Here is a 19,042-nt window from a genome sequence, read left to right on the forward strand (position 1 = left end):
GGCAGGATGGGAACCATTGTGGGGGTTCGCTGGGAGCTCAGGGAGCTTCATGGAATCTGGTCTTCTGCCAGTCAGGGTATAAAGGTTCAGTGTGTGAGGGGGTTCACTGTGCCCGCTTCTCTCCCTACGTGGCTGTTATTCTCTTAACAGCATGTCAGTCAGCAGTTTTTGAGGGTATATACAGAAGTTGTGATGTACTTTCATCATGTGCATTTGGCTGAAGGGACTGTGTGGCAGCCATCAAAGATAGTTTTGAAGCTGCAGGCCCAAATAATCTTCTGCAGCCTTTCCAACAGTGTCCATTTCATCAACAAAAAATCTAACAAAAATGTTCTTTGAAATTTTTTCTCATCATTCTCTTCATTCAGTATCCATATTTATGTGTATGATCTGGCTGTTAAAATACAAGCAGAGGAAAGGTGAGAGAGGAGTATTTGTTTCTGTGTATGTATGCTTTCATGTGTAAAGCAGTATGACAGAGAGAGCATAGGTAAGCTCAAACTGCAGCTCTTTAGTGTAAGGGTATTTGCATTGAACTAATAAAAATGCAGCACCTTGGACTGGTTGTAAAACTCCTGCAGCTGTAAGCAGCATGTAGAGTCTGCTGCTGTAGGCCAGTCCTCCTCAGCTGCATCCAAAAGATTAAAGGTTAACACTCCTGTAAGTTAATATGGTAATCCAGAGTAAAAAATCTGTGTTCAAAAGGGCAGGTTAAGGGCAAATTTGCCAACTGAATGAGCCAGAACATACATTGTGATAGGGCTGGGTATTTTCCATAGTCTCACAATATGATTTGTATTATGACACAGAAGTCGAATTCACTGCAGCAGCCGTCCTACATTGTAGAGGATAACAGTGAAGGTATAGATTAAAGGTTCTTATATTTTTAAACACTTAAATTCAGATCCCCAGAGATACAGCGAAATTAAAGTCGTCTATTTATAATCACTTAGCTATTATGTAACTTCTTAAACTTAAAGTGGCCCTCTCTGTGTCTGTCTTGCGGCTATTTTTCATACTTTCATATAATATTCTGGTTTCACTTTACCATAAGCCCACTTTAATCAGCGATGCTTTTCGGCTTATGACTTTACAAAGAAAGCAATAAGTGCTTCTTATGATCTCGTGATCAGAGGTTGAGGGAAACTTGAGTTTACAGCGTCATTCAGTGCTGGTTTGGATGACACAGACTAGCCCGGTAAGCTAAGCTGTTGTTGTTAACTGATGATAGAATTGATGAAGACTGGTGTTGCTGCAGTGTTTTACCTTCTTACACCTTGAATGACTCATGTCAAACTCCTGACTTTCTAGTGGTTGAAGACACCTGAAATACTCCAGTATCTTAGCTTTTAGCCTGCTGGCTATAGAAAAACACTATGACCCATGTTACTGGTCTGAGTACCACCTTGTTTCAGTGTGAGGCATGCGCTGCATCATGCAGCTTTACAACTGCTGCCATTTGCTGGCCTTTTTTGTTAGCTGTAATATGGCAGATATATGCTATAAAATTGGCGTCACAGTGTACACAGCCGAAGGCCTTGCTAGCTTCCAATGCTAGCTATCCAAGCAGCGCCTAAACCAGGGGTGATCAGTTAAAATTCAAAGAGGTCCAGTCAGAGAAAATGTATTAAACCAAAGGTCCGGAAAATCATAATGTCTAACTTGAGTAAGTGTGATATGTGGATACGGGTGTGATTTCAGGGACTTGTTGCGCTGATAAAATATGAAAATGTGTCTACAGCTTACCTGTTTCTCCATCTGTGAATCTCTTCTTTAGGGCCCTATGAAATCAGTTTTATTTTTTGCCAAATTCCGTTTTAATATTTTGGAATGTGAATGTGAATCATCCTCGCTCTATGTGCTACTATGTAATCAACAAAGGTGGAAAAAGTACAAGAGTATTGTGTTCAAGTAAAAGTACAGTGGTTATGACGTACTTAAGTAGAAGTAAAAGTACTGATCTCAAAATGTACTCAAAAAAATACCCCCCAAAAAACTCAGTTACAGAAATTTGAGAATATCTAATTAGTTACTTTCCAACCCTGGAGTTAGGCCTTTAAATTTGGGACTTTATGTTCCTTTTTTAACAAACCTTTACCAAACTATGACCCCAAAACTGAGGTACCAGCCAAACCATGACCTCTGTGAACCCAGTAATTACTAACAAAACTGATGCTAACTTTTAAACTTGCCTTTTTTCTTGATGAACCGTCATCATATTTTTATTCAACTATGTCTCCTTCTTTGCTCCCTCTGCCTCTACAGCTCAATCCCTCTTTGTTGTGGATTCGTTTAAACAAATCCTCGATGTAGCATCCATCCAGGATTTGAAGGACTGCTGTTTAGCACTAAAGTGTGAAAGGAAACCACCATGTGTTTGCAGATGGTTGGCAGAGTGTGTGGGGAGTGGATGTCTGTGTGACCTCTTACATATTACAACCTGCTCGTTACGAGCGACGAGACCTTCTTTACCTCATAGATTATAGGAGCCCAGGGACCACAGTGCCCCTCCCTTTAAACCCCACTCTTTCTGCCAGATGCTAACCTGCATATTAGCCCTATGTGTGCGTGTAAGTGTGGAGTAGGACATCCATTACCTCTGTGAGTCAGCCTGTGGTGTAGAGGTGAACTTGCAGGAGGGCACTGTAGAACTTGTACTTGTAATGACTTTATTTTTGCGTGCCTACACATATTTTTATCCCTCGCTGCAGCCCCCTTTGCTTCATTAACAAAGAACAAAAGTTTTCAAAAGCAGCGTGTGTGCATACGAGCATGTGTGTGTGTTAGTGTGTGAGCCAACATGTGGTTCAGATTTCCTCTGTGGCCACATGGGCAAATAAAAGTCCAGGCGGAGGAGATGCATGTCAGTAGGAGGCGCTATGGCTCTGCTCTAAACTCTGCACACTTGTCTCCTGGAATCTCTTGCTGTACTCAGCTGTTTTGACTTATTTTAATGTCTATTAGTTTTTATTTTCACTAAATCTGTTTTATTTCATGGGAAACAAATGTGTGTTTTATTCCATCTGCTTCTTACCCATGCTCATCTTTATTGGCAGTTTCTCCTTGCTGGCTGCTTCCACAAGTTGCCGTCGGACCTCCATCACTCCCTCTTTGTGTTTATTGGTCAGCATTGCCTCCCAGAGTGATTGTGCTGTAGAAGACCTGGCGAGTAAAACAATCAAACAGCTCATTTAGACATGGGGAAACTTTTAAAATAACACTTTACTCAAGGTTGTGCAGTGATTTTCAGCTCCAACATTCTGTTTCTGCTCCTGTTGTTTCCTCAGAGCCTGCAGGACTCCGAGTATAAACACAAAAAGACTACAGGAACGTGATTGAGTGCTCGTCCCAGAGCCTGCTGGTCAGGGAGCAGCGACTCCCCTGTGGGACCCCTCACAGGAAAAAGAAGAAATTAGCGACGGGAACATCAGGAATGTTCCTGATCCACCTCAAACGTCTGTGTGACAACATTTCTCTGGTCTGTCCTTACAACCAACAGCAGAGCGTGAACACCGAGGCTCCTCCTGATATCATCGCAGGGTTCATCTCGGTCCCCTCCGCCCCTCGTCTCATTATCTGTGAGGTTACAAAACACACTGATCCACATCTCTAATGGGAAACCGAGGACAAGGCATGTCTGTGAGACTGCTACCATCTGTTAGGAGCAGAGGGAGATTTAAGAAGAAAATAAAAAGGGTGCTTCACAGACTTTACGTTTAAAAAGCACTCCTTTCTAGTCAAATAAGTAAAAAATGTGCAGCTTTTTTCACTGACCCACTACAGGCATTTGAAGCAGTCCATATTTCTACCTTAACTAGATTGCCTCTAAATGGTTTTGATGATATTGCATGTAACTCAGGTGTGTTAAACTCAAGGCCTGGGGCCAAATCTGGTCCGTGGAACAGTTAGACCCTGCCCGCAAGATAGGTATATCCTATTGTTATTATAACTGGCACCAAAATATAAGCTCTGCAGATTTTCTCCAGTATAAAAATGTAAACTTAACCTTGATGATATCAAATATTCTTAAGTCATAAAAATGTGGGAGAAAAAATAAAGAGTGAAAAGAATTAGATAAAAAGAATTGTGGGAAAAAAAATTCATTTTTGTTTTCATTTCATATTTTCAATTTTGTATTGCATAATTATGACTTAAATCTATTTTTTTGACTTTTTTTTTTTTTTTTTAACATATTTTGACCCTTAACATTTATTGTTTTGATTTTTTATCTCATATTTTGACCTTTACCATTTATAATTTGACTTTATCTAATATTTACCACTTTTTCCATCTTTAATTTTCAGTTTTTATCTCATATTTTGACCTTTTCAATTTATTATTTTGACCTTTATCTAATGTTTTCGACTTTTTCCATTTTTAATTTTTAATTTTTTATCTCATATTTTGACCTTTTCAATTTATAATTTTGACATAATCTCATATTTTCGGCTTTTTCAGTTTTTAATTTTCACTTTTTCTCTCATAGTTTGACTTTCTAAATTTATAATTTTGACATTATCTCATATTTTCGGCTTTTCCATTTTTAATTTTCACTTTTATCTCATATTTTGACCTTTTCAATTTATTATTTTGACCTTTATCTCATATTTTGATCTTTTAAGTACACCACTTTAAATTTTAAGTCATATTTTTGCCTAAAAAACATGATTGTGATTTTCTATTTAATATATAAAGCATTATTTTAACATATAATCTTTATGTTTTAACCTTTGAACTAATAAGTTTGATTTTTTTTACATCTCAGATCATGAGCCTTTTTAACTTATCATTATGACTTTTTAAATCTCAAAATCATTTATCATCTGTGCTATTTTTTACCATAATTTATCACTGATGAAAATAGGGTTAACAGTTTGGATAAATGTTAGGCCCTCATTACATGTGAGGGTCTCCGATGTCACTCTTTTTACAGTCTTTTAAAAGTTTTAGAAAAGTCCTCTGGTATAAGGCCTGCCTTAGACCAGTGGTTCTTAACTGGTCTAAGGCAGGACCCATCGCCACCTCCTTGTCAACCAATCGTGACCCAGATTTCTGAAATCATTCAATCATTACCAAGTGTTTTTGATGAGTATGTTACTGTTTGGACCTGCAGTGGAAGAAAACATGAATGAACAAAGAGAAAGAGCAAAACAAACATGTTTCAAGAAGCATCATAGGGCATGGGAATTTGGTTGTTTCTCAAAGAATTTCCTCATTATCTCAGGGAAAACAATTTCATTATGGGGATTAAGAATATAAATTATTTGAAACCTTGAGAAAAAACCTAAATGTGCTCATTAGAACTTGAAAATTTTGACAAAATGTACGGGTGTACTGTATGTCCACACACTTTCATAGACTTTTTGCTGCATTTCTTTTTCCTGGCACCCTTTTACGACCCACTAGAAAGAGCTTCATGACCCACTTTTGGGTCCAGACCCACCAGTTGAGAACCACTGCCTTAGACAACGCAGACATTGAACGCTGTCGGAAGTAACCGGCTGGATCAGGATCAATCTTTTTGGCCACACAATTCATGCCTGACAGGAAAAATCAGACCAAAACTTTGATTTCTTTGTAATAAATCTGGGTAAAGAGGACTGAAGGCTGCAGTACTGCCTGTTTTAGACTAAAGGACACTACAGACTCACATTTTAAAAATTTGAATTATATTTTGACTTTAAATTTTGTGAGTACAAGTTTTATTTCATATTTTGCCCTTTCAAACTCATGATTTCGACTTAATTCTAATATATTTGCCTTTAAAAAAAAACATTATTTTTCAATTTCAATTTCATGTTTTGACCTTCTTGAACTAATAAATTTAATTTTCTCAGATTGTGAGTATTCTGCCCCAGTTATCTTAGCTTAGCAGATAGACAACAGCTTCCCAAGAAAACTCTGATTCAGGATTTTCTGCAAGTTTTACTCAAGAAGCACTGTAAAACTGAACACAGAAAAGAAATGTAAATTACTCTCTCACAAGAGATCCCCGTTCAATACATTAAACATGTTATACATCTTCTTATGTACCAAAAAACGATATAAAAAACATTGCGCGAGCTTGATGCTAACGTATACGGGAAATTGCATTGATATGCTAGCGGTTAGCATACATCGATATAACTTTGGTTTTAAAACAGATTTTTAACTTTTATCACAGAAACATAGCACAAAAACTCTTTGTAAACAACACTGAAAACTCTACATGTGAAATACTTACAGGCAAACGTCTTCAAAACAGGATGGTAGAAGAAAAGTTACATTCGGGATCGTGGCCGACTTCAGCATAACTACGGCAAGCTCAAGGTTCCAAACATCTTAAAAGCATTGTTATAACCACTTCAAGACACTAGATGTCCCACTTCAGTCAATAGCATATAACCAAATAATACAGTGAGCCTTTAAACTTTTCTTTTTAACTTTTTAAATGTCAGAATCATTTATCATCAATGCTAAGTCTTTTTTCATATTTTAGTTCTTATTTTACTTATTTCATTACAAACCAACTTGGTGTAAGGCCTCAGCACCAGAGCGGAGGAAGATGGTGGTGGAGGAGGTAAGCTGTCAAGAGGAGACTGCAAGAAGTGCAAAGGCTGTCTCGCTTGCTAAGCAGGGGCAGTGGATGCGGTGGGAAGGCCTGCAGAGGAGGAACCTCAGCTGGAGGGAGCTTTGGGAAATGGAGGCAAGCAACGTCAGCGTTATCATCAGAGCCACGTACGGTGTGCTCCCATCACCAAAGAACCTCCACCAGTGGTATGGTGAGGATCTGACCTGCGCCCTCTGCCCAAGTCCAGCATCTCTCAAACACATCATGACCGGTTGCAAGACCAGTCTCACACAAGTCCGCTACACCTGGAGGCACAACCAGGTCCTCAAGAGCCTGGCAGAAGCACAGCATCAGGAGGAGTACAGCCAACTCTCTGCCCCTGAGAGCAAATGATACCATCAAGGCACCAGCATTCATCAGGGAAAAGGAACAGGAAAAGCCCAAACATCCTGCTACCAAGCCAGAAACTGGACAACTAGCCATGGCCCATGACTGGCAGATGCTTGTGGACATTAGCCAACAGTTAGTCTTTCCACCTGACATTGCATCCACCACCCTTAGGCCAGACATGGTCCTCTGGTCCCCTTCACTGAAGTCTGTGTACATCATAAAACTCACAGTACCATGGGAGCACTTGGTTGAAGAGGCCTATGAGCGAAAAAAAACTGCGGTACACAGAACTGGCAGCCAACGCAGAACAGCGAGGATGGAAGGCAAAAGTCCGTCCAGTCGAAGTGGGATGCAGAGGATTTGTCGCTACTTCCGCCATCAGGCTGCTGAAGGACCTGGGAAGCCAAAGACAGGCTCTGCGGCAGACCATTAGATCTGTGTCCAAGGTAGTAGAAGTAGCCAGAGGATATGGCTCAAGCAGAAGGACCCTTGCTGGGCTCCAACTACAGCGAGAGGACCCACTCCCTAACACCACCACCCCCTTCCCCACTTGAGAACCCAGGACAGAATCCCCCATGAACAACATCTAGGCCAGGGGTCATCAAGTACATTTGCACAAGGGCCAGATTCAGTCCCGACAGAAACTCTGGGGGCTGGACTTTCTCAAAAACAAACATTAAATAAATATTTTGGTCTGACTGAAATATTGTTATAGTATTTGTATTTTCTTTCAAAATGCAGGACATTTTAGTCATTACCTGTAAGATCTATCCCTGTTATCTATAATGCAGAAGGCCACAAGTAGACAGGCCTGACAACAGAAGTGGCTGGGCCCCAGAAAATCCCAGAGTAGGGGCACTCCGTTATTGTGATTTAGCACCAGTATTAACCCTTTTTGCCCCTTAAACTGATTTTTTGCAATATTTCAGCCCCTTTTGAAACCACTTTTCCTTCATGTTTTATCCCCTTTGTGCCACTCTTATCCATTTTTGACACTTTTCTTCTATTTTTGCCATTTTTAACCCCTTTTCATTAATTTTTTCAACAATTTTTGCAACTTTAAACCCATTTTTTTTCCATTTTTAACCTTTTTTTCTTTACTATTTACCTCAATCAATTTAAACCACTTTTCTTGCACGTTTTATCCCCTTTGTGCCACTCTTTTATCCATTTTTGTCACTTTTTTATTCCATTTTTGCCATTTTAAACCCCTTTTCACCGCTTTTTTTGCACAATTTTTTATTTGTAACCAATATTTGACACAGTTTGCCCAATTTTTTCCTCCTTTACCATTTTTTCCCACATTTTTACCTCTTTTCACCACTTTTTCTGCCCATTTTTGCCACTCCACAACCATTTTGCCACTTATCAATCATTTTTGCTACTCTAACCCATTTTCACCACTTTATCTGGCCATTTTTGCAGCACTTCTACCAACCTTAACCCTTTTTAAAATATCTACTAATTATGACAGTAAATTTCAGTAAAAACCGATCAAATGTTAAGTCATTTTAAAACTATTTTCAATATTAATTGTTTGTGGGATGGATTTAACAGCTGCAGACATTAAAAGCCAAATGATACTCTTAAAACCACAGAATCTTCTTTTCCTCCTTTTCTGAATTTAATGATCTTTCAAGGGCCAGACAGGAAGCTTTGGGGGGCCTGATGTGGCCCCCAGGCCGCCAGTTGATGATCAGTGATCTAGGCATCTCGTGATTGGGCATGGGACACAAGCTCGGGCTTGATCACCCCATAGCTGGGCGCCTTTGATGAGGGTCTCTAGTGTTAAAAGGCCTAAACGCCCTATGACTCAAAGGTATACTACTGATGATGTGTCCCAAATTTACATCCGTCCATATCTGAGATGCACCTCCAATAACGCTCTTAACATCAAGAAACCACCAGGAGGAACCACCAGGAGGACTCCCAATCACTCTTAACATCAAGGAAGCCCTCATGTGAGTGCATACCATCTATTGGCACAACAGACAGTTTAACATCACGTCCCGTGTTTCATGATTCTGGTGAAATGAGGTTGACAGCTTATGGTTAAAAAGGTGACCCTGTTAGGCCCTCAGGTTAGTCCTGAATCCAGAATCCGGCCCCTGCTGTGATTTTGTTTGACACCCCTGACCTAAAAAAAACAAGGCTTAGGAACAAATAGGAAAAGACTTCTTTGGTGATGCTGCACCCATTATATGTAATATTTTTTTAGTGACAGTTATAAAAGGCTCTCTCTTCTTGTGATGCAAAAAAGAGCAAATGTGATCCACTTAAAAAGGAAATTGCATGAACCGTTTCTAAAACAGGAAGATTGAGAACATTAAAAACATTAGGATGGGCCTGGTTTTGAGTGTTTATGTAAGATTTCGAACTGCACTCATATCTGTCCTGTTTTTACTCGTATTCTTTCAGGGAGACTTCGGTCTCAGTGGGTCCATCCCGCTAAAGGAGAGATAAAAGAAAGTAAAATAGCTGAATTCAAGCTCAGACTATAACAAGTTTTATTCCCCTGTCTCCATCGCTCTCCTCTCAGATTTCCTGCCCTTCTAAAGCCGCTGACACTTTGTTGGCGGGATAAAAAGGAATCAAGAGCTACATCTGTGTGCGCCTTTGACACACAGACAGACATTAGCGTCTCTGTACCCTCAGGAGTGACCAGAAACTGAAGTGAAAAGGAGACAAAGAAAGAAAAGAGGGTACGCGGGCCCAACGAGGGGAAAGGTAGGAGGGGGCTAGTTGACAAATCCACTCTGTTTTTCTTTTCTTTTTTTTTTCAAACTTTTTTCTTCTCTCGCCTTTTCTCCTTTCTAACTGCTGCCATGTGTTTAATATCAGATGTAATCTGTTCCAGACGTTGGGCCGTTGCTGGATGGGGAGGAGAGAGGGGCTCACACTGGGACGGCCGCCATCTTCACACAAGAACTAGACGCACTGCCCGGCAAGCAGGACTCAGCCCAGGACCAGAGTCTTGTGTAAAAATGAAACAGTCAGAATAAGTTAAATACAGCAAGAAGCTGAAATTCGTTTGTTCCAGTCCTTAAAGTTGCAAACGGCAACGAACAGGTTTAAAATTCACAAAGACAGAAACGTCATGTTGGGCAGATTTAATTCACATAGTCATATCATCATTTATTTCCATAACAGTGCACTAAAAGTAACAGAAGCCCACTTTCCCATAGAAAGGAAGGGTTGCAGTGATGGTTGTCCTTCTGGAACTTTGTCCCATCTCCATATAGGGCTGAACAATTTGAAAAAAGAATCTAATTGTGATTTTATTTCCCAAATATTGCAATTGCGATTTAATATGCGATTATTCTTGGGTTAATGTTATATATTATTCAACAAATTCAAGCAATAAATGATTTTATAAATAAGACCATGTGTATTGAAAACAGTGAAATTATTTCAGAAGCAATTAATCCATAGTAGCATGAATCTGAATATGAGGGTGCAACAAGCTTACAGCTATAAAGGAGGCAGCTGGGGTGGAGGAGGTGAGGCTGGCTACCAGCTGATTGCAGATGGGGTATGACTTTTATGAAGTAACACTAGGCGTCATCAGTTTTAGATAGAATGAGCTAACTATTTTTGCTTGTTTGCAAATGTTTTGTTTATTAGCATTATCATTTTTATATGACTCAAGTGACTGAGAAAAACATACATAAAACACAAAAAGGAGAATTTTTGTAAACCATTATTAAAAAAAATGACACTTGAATGCTTGCAAAATGTGCATAAATCTCTGCCGCTGCAAAAAGATGATTTATTAAACTGGTATTTTGACACATTTCAAGTTAAAGAAATATTGCAACTCCTGCGATTTGAAAATTGCATTGATTTAATCTAATTTGCGATTAATTGCCCAGCCCTATCTCCATATAGGATCTCTGGAGCTCAGTCAGCGACTTGGCCTCCTCTCTAACTAAGTTCTGTCTCCTCCGCTTGTTTAGTCTGGCTAGGTAACCAGCTCTCGGAAGAGTCCTGGTCCTGGAGGCCACTGTACTCTAGGGAACCTTCAGAGCAGCAGAATTATTCAGTAGCCTTCCTCAGATCTGTGCCTGTCATCAATCCTGTTTCTGAGCTCTGCAGGAAAATCTTTTGATGTCATAGCTTTGTTTTAGTTCTGATATCATTGTCAGCTGTGAGGCCTTCTAAAGAGAGGTGTGCACATTTTCAAATCATGTTCAATCAAGTTAATCAGATGGACTAAAAGCTTATTGGTCAGTAACTTTAAAACAAAGAAGATCATAATAAGGCTTGATGTAGTTTTGCTCAAAGAGTTCGCAGAAAATTTAGCACTAGTCTGTCCTACAGTTTAGAAGACATAAATATAATTTGAAAAAATTATAAATGGCAGACAATCTGTCAGGACTGGCTTCAGTGGTCTAAGGCTTTTGTTGTGGAGAACACTGAGCTAGACTTGTGTGTTAAATTTCAAGTTAATTCAAAATTGCTTTTCTTGGAGCAACCTGGATGGGTACTGTCTCATGTATGTGGATGGCCCAGGTTCAAGCTGGTCCGTAGCTCCTTTGCAGCATGTTATACTCCACTCTCTCATCCTTTTTTATGACTTTTTCCACTTTCCTCCTCTAAAATAAATCTAACAAAGCCGTGCTTTATCTCTCCATATGCATTAGTATGTACAGCAGGGGTCATCAACCACATTTGCACAAGGGTCAGATTTAGTCTCGACAGAGAGTTTGGGAGACGGACTTTCAAATAAACAAAAATTAAATAAATATTTCAGTCTGATTAAAATATTATTGTGTTAGTCTTTGTATTTCTTTTCAAAACGCAGGACAATTTTAGGTATTACAGCAAGCTCCATCCCTATTATCTATAATGCAGCAGGCAACAAAGACACAGGCCGGCCCACAGAATTGTCTGGGCCCCTGAAAATCCCAAATAATGACCCTTCCCCAATTTTGATTAGCACTAATGTTAATTCATTTTTCACACTTTTAACCCCTTTCATTACTTCATTCGGCCATTTCTGCAACAATTTCAGCACCTTAACTTATTTTTGATAATTTTTGCCACTTTTTCCTTTTGCCCATTTTGACACTCTTTAACTCATTTTTGCAGCTTTCCTGTAAATTACTTTTCCTGTGTCCCACTTTTTAACCCCTTTTCACTACTTTGCCAGGCTATTTTTGCAATATTTTTGCCACTTTTAACTCATTTTTGATAACTTTTGACCTCTTTGAAACAACTTTTCTTTTCTCTAACCCTTTTAAACCAATTTTCCTGCACATTTTTGCCCCTTTGTGCCACTCTTGTATCCATATTGCCACTTTTTAACCCTTTTTCATGACTTTTTTTGCACCATTTTTCTTCCTAATAACTCATATTTTACACTTTTTGCCCCTTCTTTCCTCTTTTACCAATTTTTTTGCCACATTTCTACCTCTTTTCCTGCACATTTTTGCCCCTTTGTATCTCTCCACAACCCATTTTGCCACTGTCTAACCCATTTCATCACTTACTCGGGCCATTATTGCAACATTTCTGCCAGTCTTAACCCATTTTTAAAAATATATTTACTAATTATGAATGACGAGTGAATTTCTGTAAAAACAGGTCAACATAATATCATTCTAAAACTATTTCAATTTTTTTTTTTTTTTTTTGGATGGATTTAAAAGCTGCCGACATTTGAAGCCTTGAAGATACTCCTAAAACCAAAACATCTTCTTTTCCTCCTTTTCTGAATTTAATGATCTTCTGGGGGCCAGACAGAAAGCTTTGGGGGTCCTGAATTGGCCCTTGGGCCGCCAGTTGATGATCAGTGATGTACAGTATTAATCAACAGCCTCCTTTGAGATTGAGACATGAAGAAGAATTGGCCATGTCCAAACTCTAGGTCACGTGCTCAAACATGGAGTAATTTCTGGAAAACTTCCCCTAATCGGTAGGAAAAACACCTTCCAGGCACTGGATGAAATATTAAAACTTCTTCGATTACGCAAATGCTGAATCTCCACATACTTGTCGTGGTTTGAATACCAGTACTGTGACTCGGCTGGGCCATATGTGTGCTCCATGTGTGTTTGTGTGACTTGCATCTGTATGTTTGAACACAACCCTGAGCTTTCAAGCGAGTCTGAAGGCCTCGGTGGAGTTTGGATGAAACATGGTTCTAATTTGGCTCTCAGCCCATCCAAACCGCCAGCCGCCCACTCCCCTGACGCTTTCTCTGGGCCATTTGGTCAGACGAAGGAGGGGGCTTAGGGGTGAGGGGGTGAGGGGTGAGGTTTATATTGGCAGGGTGTGAGACTGGTTCCATAACCAGCCAGAAACCTCGTTGAGTAACTTCTTTACTACAGCAGACAGAGAGAGAGAGACAGAGAGAAAGGCGGGGGCTGGGAGTCCGGGACGCATGTCGTCGTCCATCTGTAAGCACTAAGAGAGTGGCTCTGTCTGTGTAAGGCTGATCTAACATGGCCTGTAGGGGGCACTCTTGCCCTTGACTTATCCACCAGAGCAGTGAATGAGTGTTTGGTCAGTGTGTGGGCGTCTGAGCTCACACTAAATCCTCCTACATGTGTAAGGAGTGTTGTACCATTAAAAAGCAGTTAACATGTAAAATGAAAGAAGACATGCATGCCACCTTAAAGAATGAACACCCATTACCGTGATAAATACCTCTGACCGGGTCCAAGTCATTAATGACTCCTGGGGAGGGGGTGGAAATGAGGAGGGGAGTTATTCCTGGAAGAGTATGATGCAGCAGAAAAGAATGGCTCTAACCGTCGTGACTCAGGATTTCTTTAATTTTCTCCCCGTTCTACGGCCTCTTCTTAACCGGGTTGGACATACGTGTGTATGTGTGAACACATTTCAGTGTTTATTCCTTTACGCTGACTCCCACTCGAACAAACATAAGGAAGAGATCAAAATCAGTATTGATGACATGATTCAGAGCTGAGTCACACAAACATAAGATTAAAGAAACGTCCATTCTGGAGAAAAATCATACACTCTCTTGTTGTGTTGAGCCCAATTTCAGTCCTGTAGCTTGTTTTAGATACAACTGAGATTTCTGCATTCACTACAGCTCAGCTGATGTCAGAGTACATTTGTTTTAGATGCTTGAGGGTAAAACACTGATAAAATTTTATAAACAACAAATCTTTCTGGATAAATACATTTCATTTGTCTTTATAATTTCCTTCCCTGCAATGTGAGCTCTGATAAATCAGATTTCATTTTTAAAAGATGTTTCAATTAAATCTGCAATATTTACAGTACAGTTACAGTACAAAAGGTCAATGAGAGCAGAGTCTTAGGTGGCAGATGAGCTGAAGTTACTGTCTGTGATTGGAGCAGCTTTAACCAATCACATTTCATCTGGCTTTGACTGCATGCAGAGGAGAGTCATAATACATTGGCTGAAAGCTTACATCAGGATTAATCTCTACCATAGACATATTTTCTGACACGCCAGATAAACTGTTTCTTATATCCACTGCATAGATATAAATTAAGCACAAAAAGTAAGGAAATTTGTGTTTGGTGATTATTTCTTTGTTGTAACAATGCTTCTTGGCAATAAATCTTATACTTTTGGAAAGCCTGTTTATTTCCCTTTTAAATGAAGCCATATTTGTAAGGAGCATGCATTTGTGGGATGAGCAGCAGAGCTGAGTATGTGGGTTACGCCCATGAAAAACTTGCCAAATCTTCTCTGCCAATGCCAAACAGCTTCTTCTGCCATTGACTCTTGTTTGGTGTTTGGTGGATTGGATGATTGAAGTTTGAAGAATCAAGACGTATTGGCAGTTTAAAAATATGTTCATTTAATAAACAGTAGCCTCAGTAGCATGTGGAAGAACCATACACAGCCACAACAGCCTGGTCACACACTTCTGTGAGATAGCATCCCATTCATCAACCAGCATTTGTCGCAAGTCAGCCAACGTGGTTGTGATGGTCAGTCTGACACAAACAGCACGCCCAAGCTGATTCCACAAGTGGTCAATGGGGTTGAGGTCAGGACTGTTGGCAGGCCACTCAATCCTCTCCACTCCCAAATTCTGGAGGTAGTCTCTGATAAACCCCACTCTTTGGGGGCAAGCATTGTCATCTTGGAGGATAGAGTTCTGTCCCAGACTGTGGAGATATGGGATAGCCACTGGTTGCAGAATCTCATCTCAGTGTCTCTCTGCATTGAGATTGCCTCCAATGATGATAAGCCGTGTTTTTACAGTGAGGGAGATGCCGCCCCATACCATCACACTGCCTCCACCAAAAGATGTTACTCTATCGGTGCAGCAATCAGCATGGCATTCTCCATGTCTTCTCCACACTTTGACTCTAAGATCCAACTGCCATACGCAGAATCTGGACTCGTCGCTGAACATAACGTTCCTCCACACGTTCAGGTTCCGGTTTACGTGTTGCCGACACCAGCGCAAACGGGCCGTCATGGCAGGCCTCCTGGCAGTCCTATGAGAGCAGAAATTGGCTGTGTGCAGTCTGTTCCGGATTGTCTGGGCAGAGAGCTGTCGTCCATATTGTCCTGCAAACCTTGACTGCAAATCTGCAGAAGACAGCCTACAGTACCTAAGTGCTGACAGGGTGAGGAAATGGTCTCCTTGCGGTGTCGTCTTCTTGGGACGCCCACTTCACAGCCTGTCGCTGACATCCCCTGTTATATGGAACTTGGCCTTCAGTTTGAAGATGGTACTAGGGTTCACTCCAAACAATGCCACAACTTGGTTTTGTGGAACACCAGCTTGAAGTTGCCCTATTGCACGGGCCCTATCCAGATCAGTCAAACGTGGCATGCTGATTCTTGGAGCACACATCTACTGACCACTGTAGCAGGGCCCACGCTCACAGGTGCTGCCAATCAGGTGCCTGGGGGTACCAGAAGCTCAAAACAAGAGACAGTAGCAGCAGCAAAATCAGCAGTGTGGCATTGGCAGAGAAGATTTGGCAAATTTTTCATGGGCGCAACCCACATACTCAGCTCTGCTGCTCATCCCAAATAAAATAAACAGGCTTTTCAACTGTATAAGATTTATTGCCAAGAAGCATTGTTACAACAAAGAAATAATCACCAAACATAAATTTCCTTACTTTTTTTCTAACTTTATTTCACATTTATCTAAGAAAGCTCCCACAAAGAATGTTTGGGAAGGTCAGGACTTATAAAAAAAAACATCTCTGAAGGCGACTGGACAAACGTTCTGTATGTCACAAACCCATGCTTAACCATGGTCAGGAGAAGCATGAAAACATCTTTCATGTCTTGTTTGAAACTTTATTGAGGTTAAAAACTGTGTCTACAGCTGAGGCCAGTGTTTCTGTAAGAGCAAGCTCCCACTGAAAGTTAACCGTTTATTTCTAGCATCCCTCCATTACCTATACCAATTATCCTGTTTGGGATGACATGAGGCAATCTCAGCTGAAAATGGGCAAAAGACAGGGTAGATCCTGGACTGGGAACTAGTCTATCACAGGGCTGACAACGACCTATCAAACTTACCCCTACAAACAGTTAAGAGTCACTTAAAAGCCTGATGACTGTGTGCTGGCCTGTGGGACAGTATTAGTACATGAATTGAACTCACGCATGCAAGGACAGAACATGCCAACTCCCCACAGAAAGGGATTCAAACCAGGAACCTTTCTGCTGTGTGGAAACAGTCAAACCAGTACACTACTGTGCAGCTTGGTACAGAAATTGTATTTAAATGTGGATAATAGTGTTACATTTTGAAATGGATTTTGAAGTAATTTCTTAAATTTCCCACTAAAAATCAAACAGCTTGCATGAGTTTTGGGACAACTTTTGTTGTGATTTAACACTAGAAGACTTAAAATATAACTGAAATTCAATGACTGCAAGGGTGAGTATGTTTTTGAATGTAAAACAGAAAATCTGTATGTATTTAACTTCCAAGTTTGACATCTAGAAGCTCAGAAATTTTAAAAACTTATCAGAGATCATCGTTATTTCACTTCACCAATTGATGCATAAAAGCGTATAAATACTTCTCAATCTGCAGAAAGATTTCAGGTTTTATTCTATGTCTCACTGCGATGATCCTGTACCTTCACAGCCAAATGATGCAGCTCCAATAGAGGAGTACAAGGTCAGAGCGGTTTGTCAGTGAGTGATTTTAGGACCAAAACTCACTGTCTGTTTCCTGTAAACATCCCAACATAAATGAGGACATGAGACAGCGAAGTGGACCAGAAGCAGACCTGGCCTTGAGTGTCTGTGTGTCCTGGAGGAGGGACAAATGGCCCGGAGGATTTATGGAGAAAGAGGAGGGAGAGGAGCTCTGCAGGAAGTGGGAGAGGAGGGGAGAGACACTAGAACACATCAACACAGACACACAAGGAGGTCTCATTTACTGTATTTATGTAGGGATGATTTCAATCAAACTTTGACTCACTGCTTATTAAAACTAGCTACAAGAGATCAGTGAAACACAGAATAATCTGCACTTTTTGTCACTTTATGCCTTTGAATTACAAAAATGGTTGAAATGGTTAAAATGTTTCAGATTGGAAGGCTTTAATTCTGTTCATCCTTTTTTGCTTAATATATATTTGGGTGAAGCGAGTTTTGATCATGTTTAAAGGCCTCTAATTTTCTGCAATCTTTGCACTAATGTCAACTTGCACTCAAGGATGAACTGATCAGATTTTGGAGACCAAACATTAAGGTGATTGGGCCTCATGTTCATGCCTCCTTTTTAATAAATCACACTACCACAGACATAGCCTTCAGTTGATGGACTGGGCAGACTCCATGTCTGACATTAGGGGATTCTATCTTGTAAAGACTCAATGTAAAGCATTAATTCCTGCTCAGTTGACCAGACCAATCAGAATCATTTGAGAAGAAAGCAGCAGCATGGTTTTAGTCATACAAACCTGTAAACAATGGCCGCTGTTGGTAAGGTTAGCATGAATGCAGCTATAGCAGCATTTTAAATTGAACTAGACAACATAATGGCTAGACATCTAATGGCCAGCTAAAGCAAGAGTTTAATATACCAACTGGCTTCAATGATAGTGGACAACAACTATGGCCCCTTGTAAAGCCTGCTTTGCTCTCTAGTTAACTACCTGGGTGGCGTACACCTGGCAAAACACTTGACGATTTCAACTTTTAAATAATTTTAAAAAGGGGGGAGACCACAGACATGAGGACAAATTCAACAACCTAACAACAGCCTCACGTGATCCTGTGACTTCAGAAGAATAACAAACATGTATTCTAACAATACCAGCAGCTTGCTTCATCTGTTTGCTCTCATTAGTCGTTGTGGGTTTTTCAATCTGAGGCATTACGACCTCGATTGAAAATATCAGTTTAGGGTCTGAGGGGCTGCGACGCGATTTGGAGAAATAAATAATCATGTTGACACCACACTTCTAACCTTGTAAAGCAGATGGACACGCCCGTTTGTGAATCCATTTTGCAAAGCTCCCGTCTGAACCGTCTGGGCCCGGTTAGAAAGTGACAGAACCAATCACTGACGAGGGGCAGTACTCTCAGGCGCAGTGGGGTCGTGACCTTTTTTCAAAGCCTCTGCCCTTTCCCAAATGCTTAGTATTGAAGGTTGGCAAAACACTTGACAATTTTCAAGTGTGTGAAACAAATCTGGCCTGCCAGGTAACCACACTTCAGGATCACTGACAAATAACTGTTTGCAATGTGTCTCCACTCCTGATACCCTGACACCCCCACACTCGTCAGGGGGATTGCCAGAAAATTTGGCCTCAAATCAGGCTTAAAATCCTGTTGTACGAAAGGCTCCCTGTGTGTGACGTCACGGCCCCCTTCCTGTGTTCATCCCTGTCTCACTCAGAGCAGACGCAGCTCTGAGAGGTTCAGAGTTAGATGTTGTTTGCCATGTTACTGTGTTGAGTGGTGAAGTGTGTGTCCCTGAGAATTAAGTCATTAGTGCTTTAAGTTCATTTCTGTGTTGATTATGCTTCATGTGAAGAAGTAAAGAACTAGCGCGTTTGTGCTTAGCATTAACGCTTAGTATCCGCGATTAGCATGCTAGCGGTTTGCGTCCGCAATATAGTGGTGCAGAACTGAGTCCTGAAATGCGGAAGTGACTTAGC

At 40.5% G+C, this 19,042-nt stretch overlaps 1 protein-coding gene across 1 annotated transcript in view; it reads right to left on the minus strand.

Moving 5' to 3' along the window:
• The window catches only part of scfd2 (sec1 family domain containing 2), a 282,684-nt gene that overhangs the window by 238,269 nt on the left and 25,373 nt on the right, over positions 1–19,042 (minus strand). The window contains exon 3 of the mRNA XM_041790453.1: positions 3,035–3,162. Coding sequence (XP_041646387.1) covers positions 3,035–3,162 — 128 coding nt within the window. The remainder of the gene's footprint in view (positions 1–3,034; positions 3,163–19,042) is intronic.

The sequence above is a fragment of the Cheilinus undulatus genome, linkage group 7, assembly GCF_018320785.1.
Source record: "Cheilinus undulatus linkage group 7, ASM1832078v1, whole genome shotgun sequence".
Taxonomy (NCBI): Eukaryota; Metazoa; Chordata; class Actinopteri; order Labriformes; family Labridae; genus Cheilinus; species Cheilinus undulatus.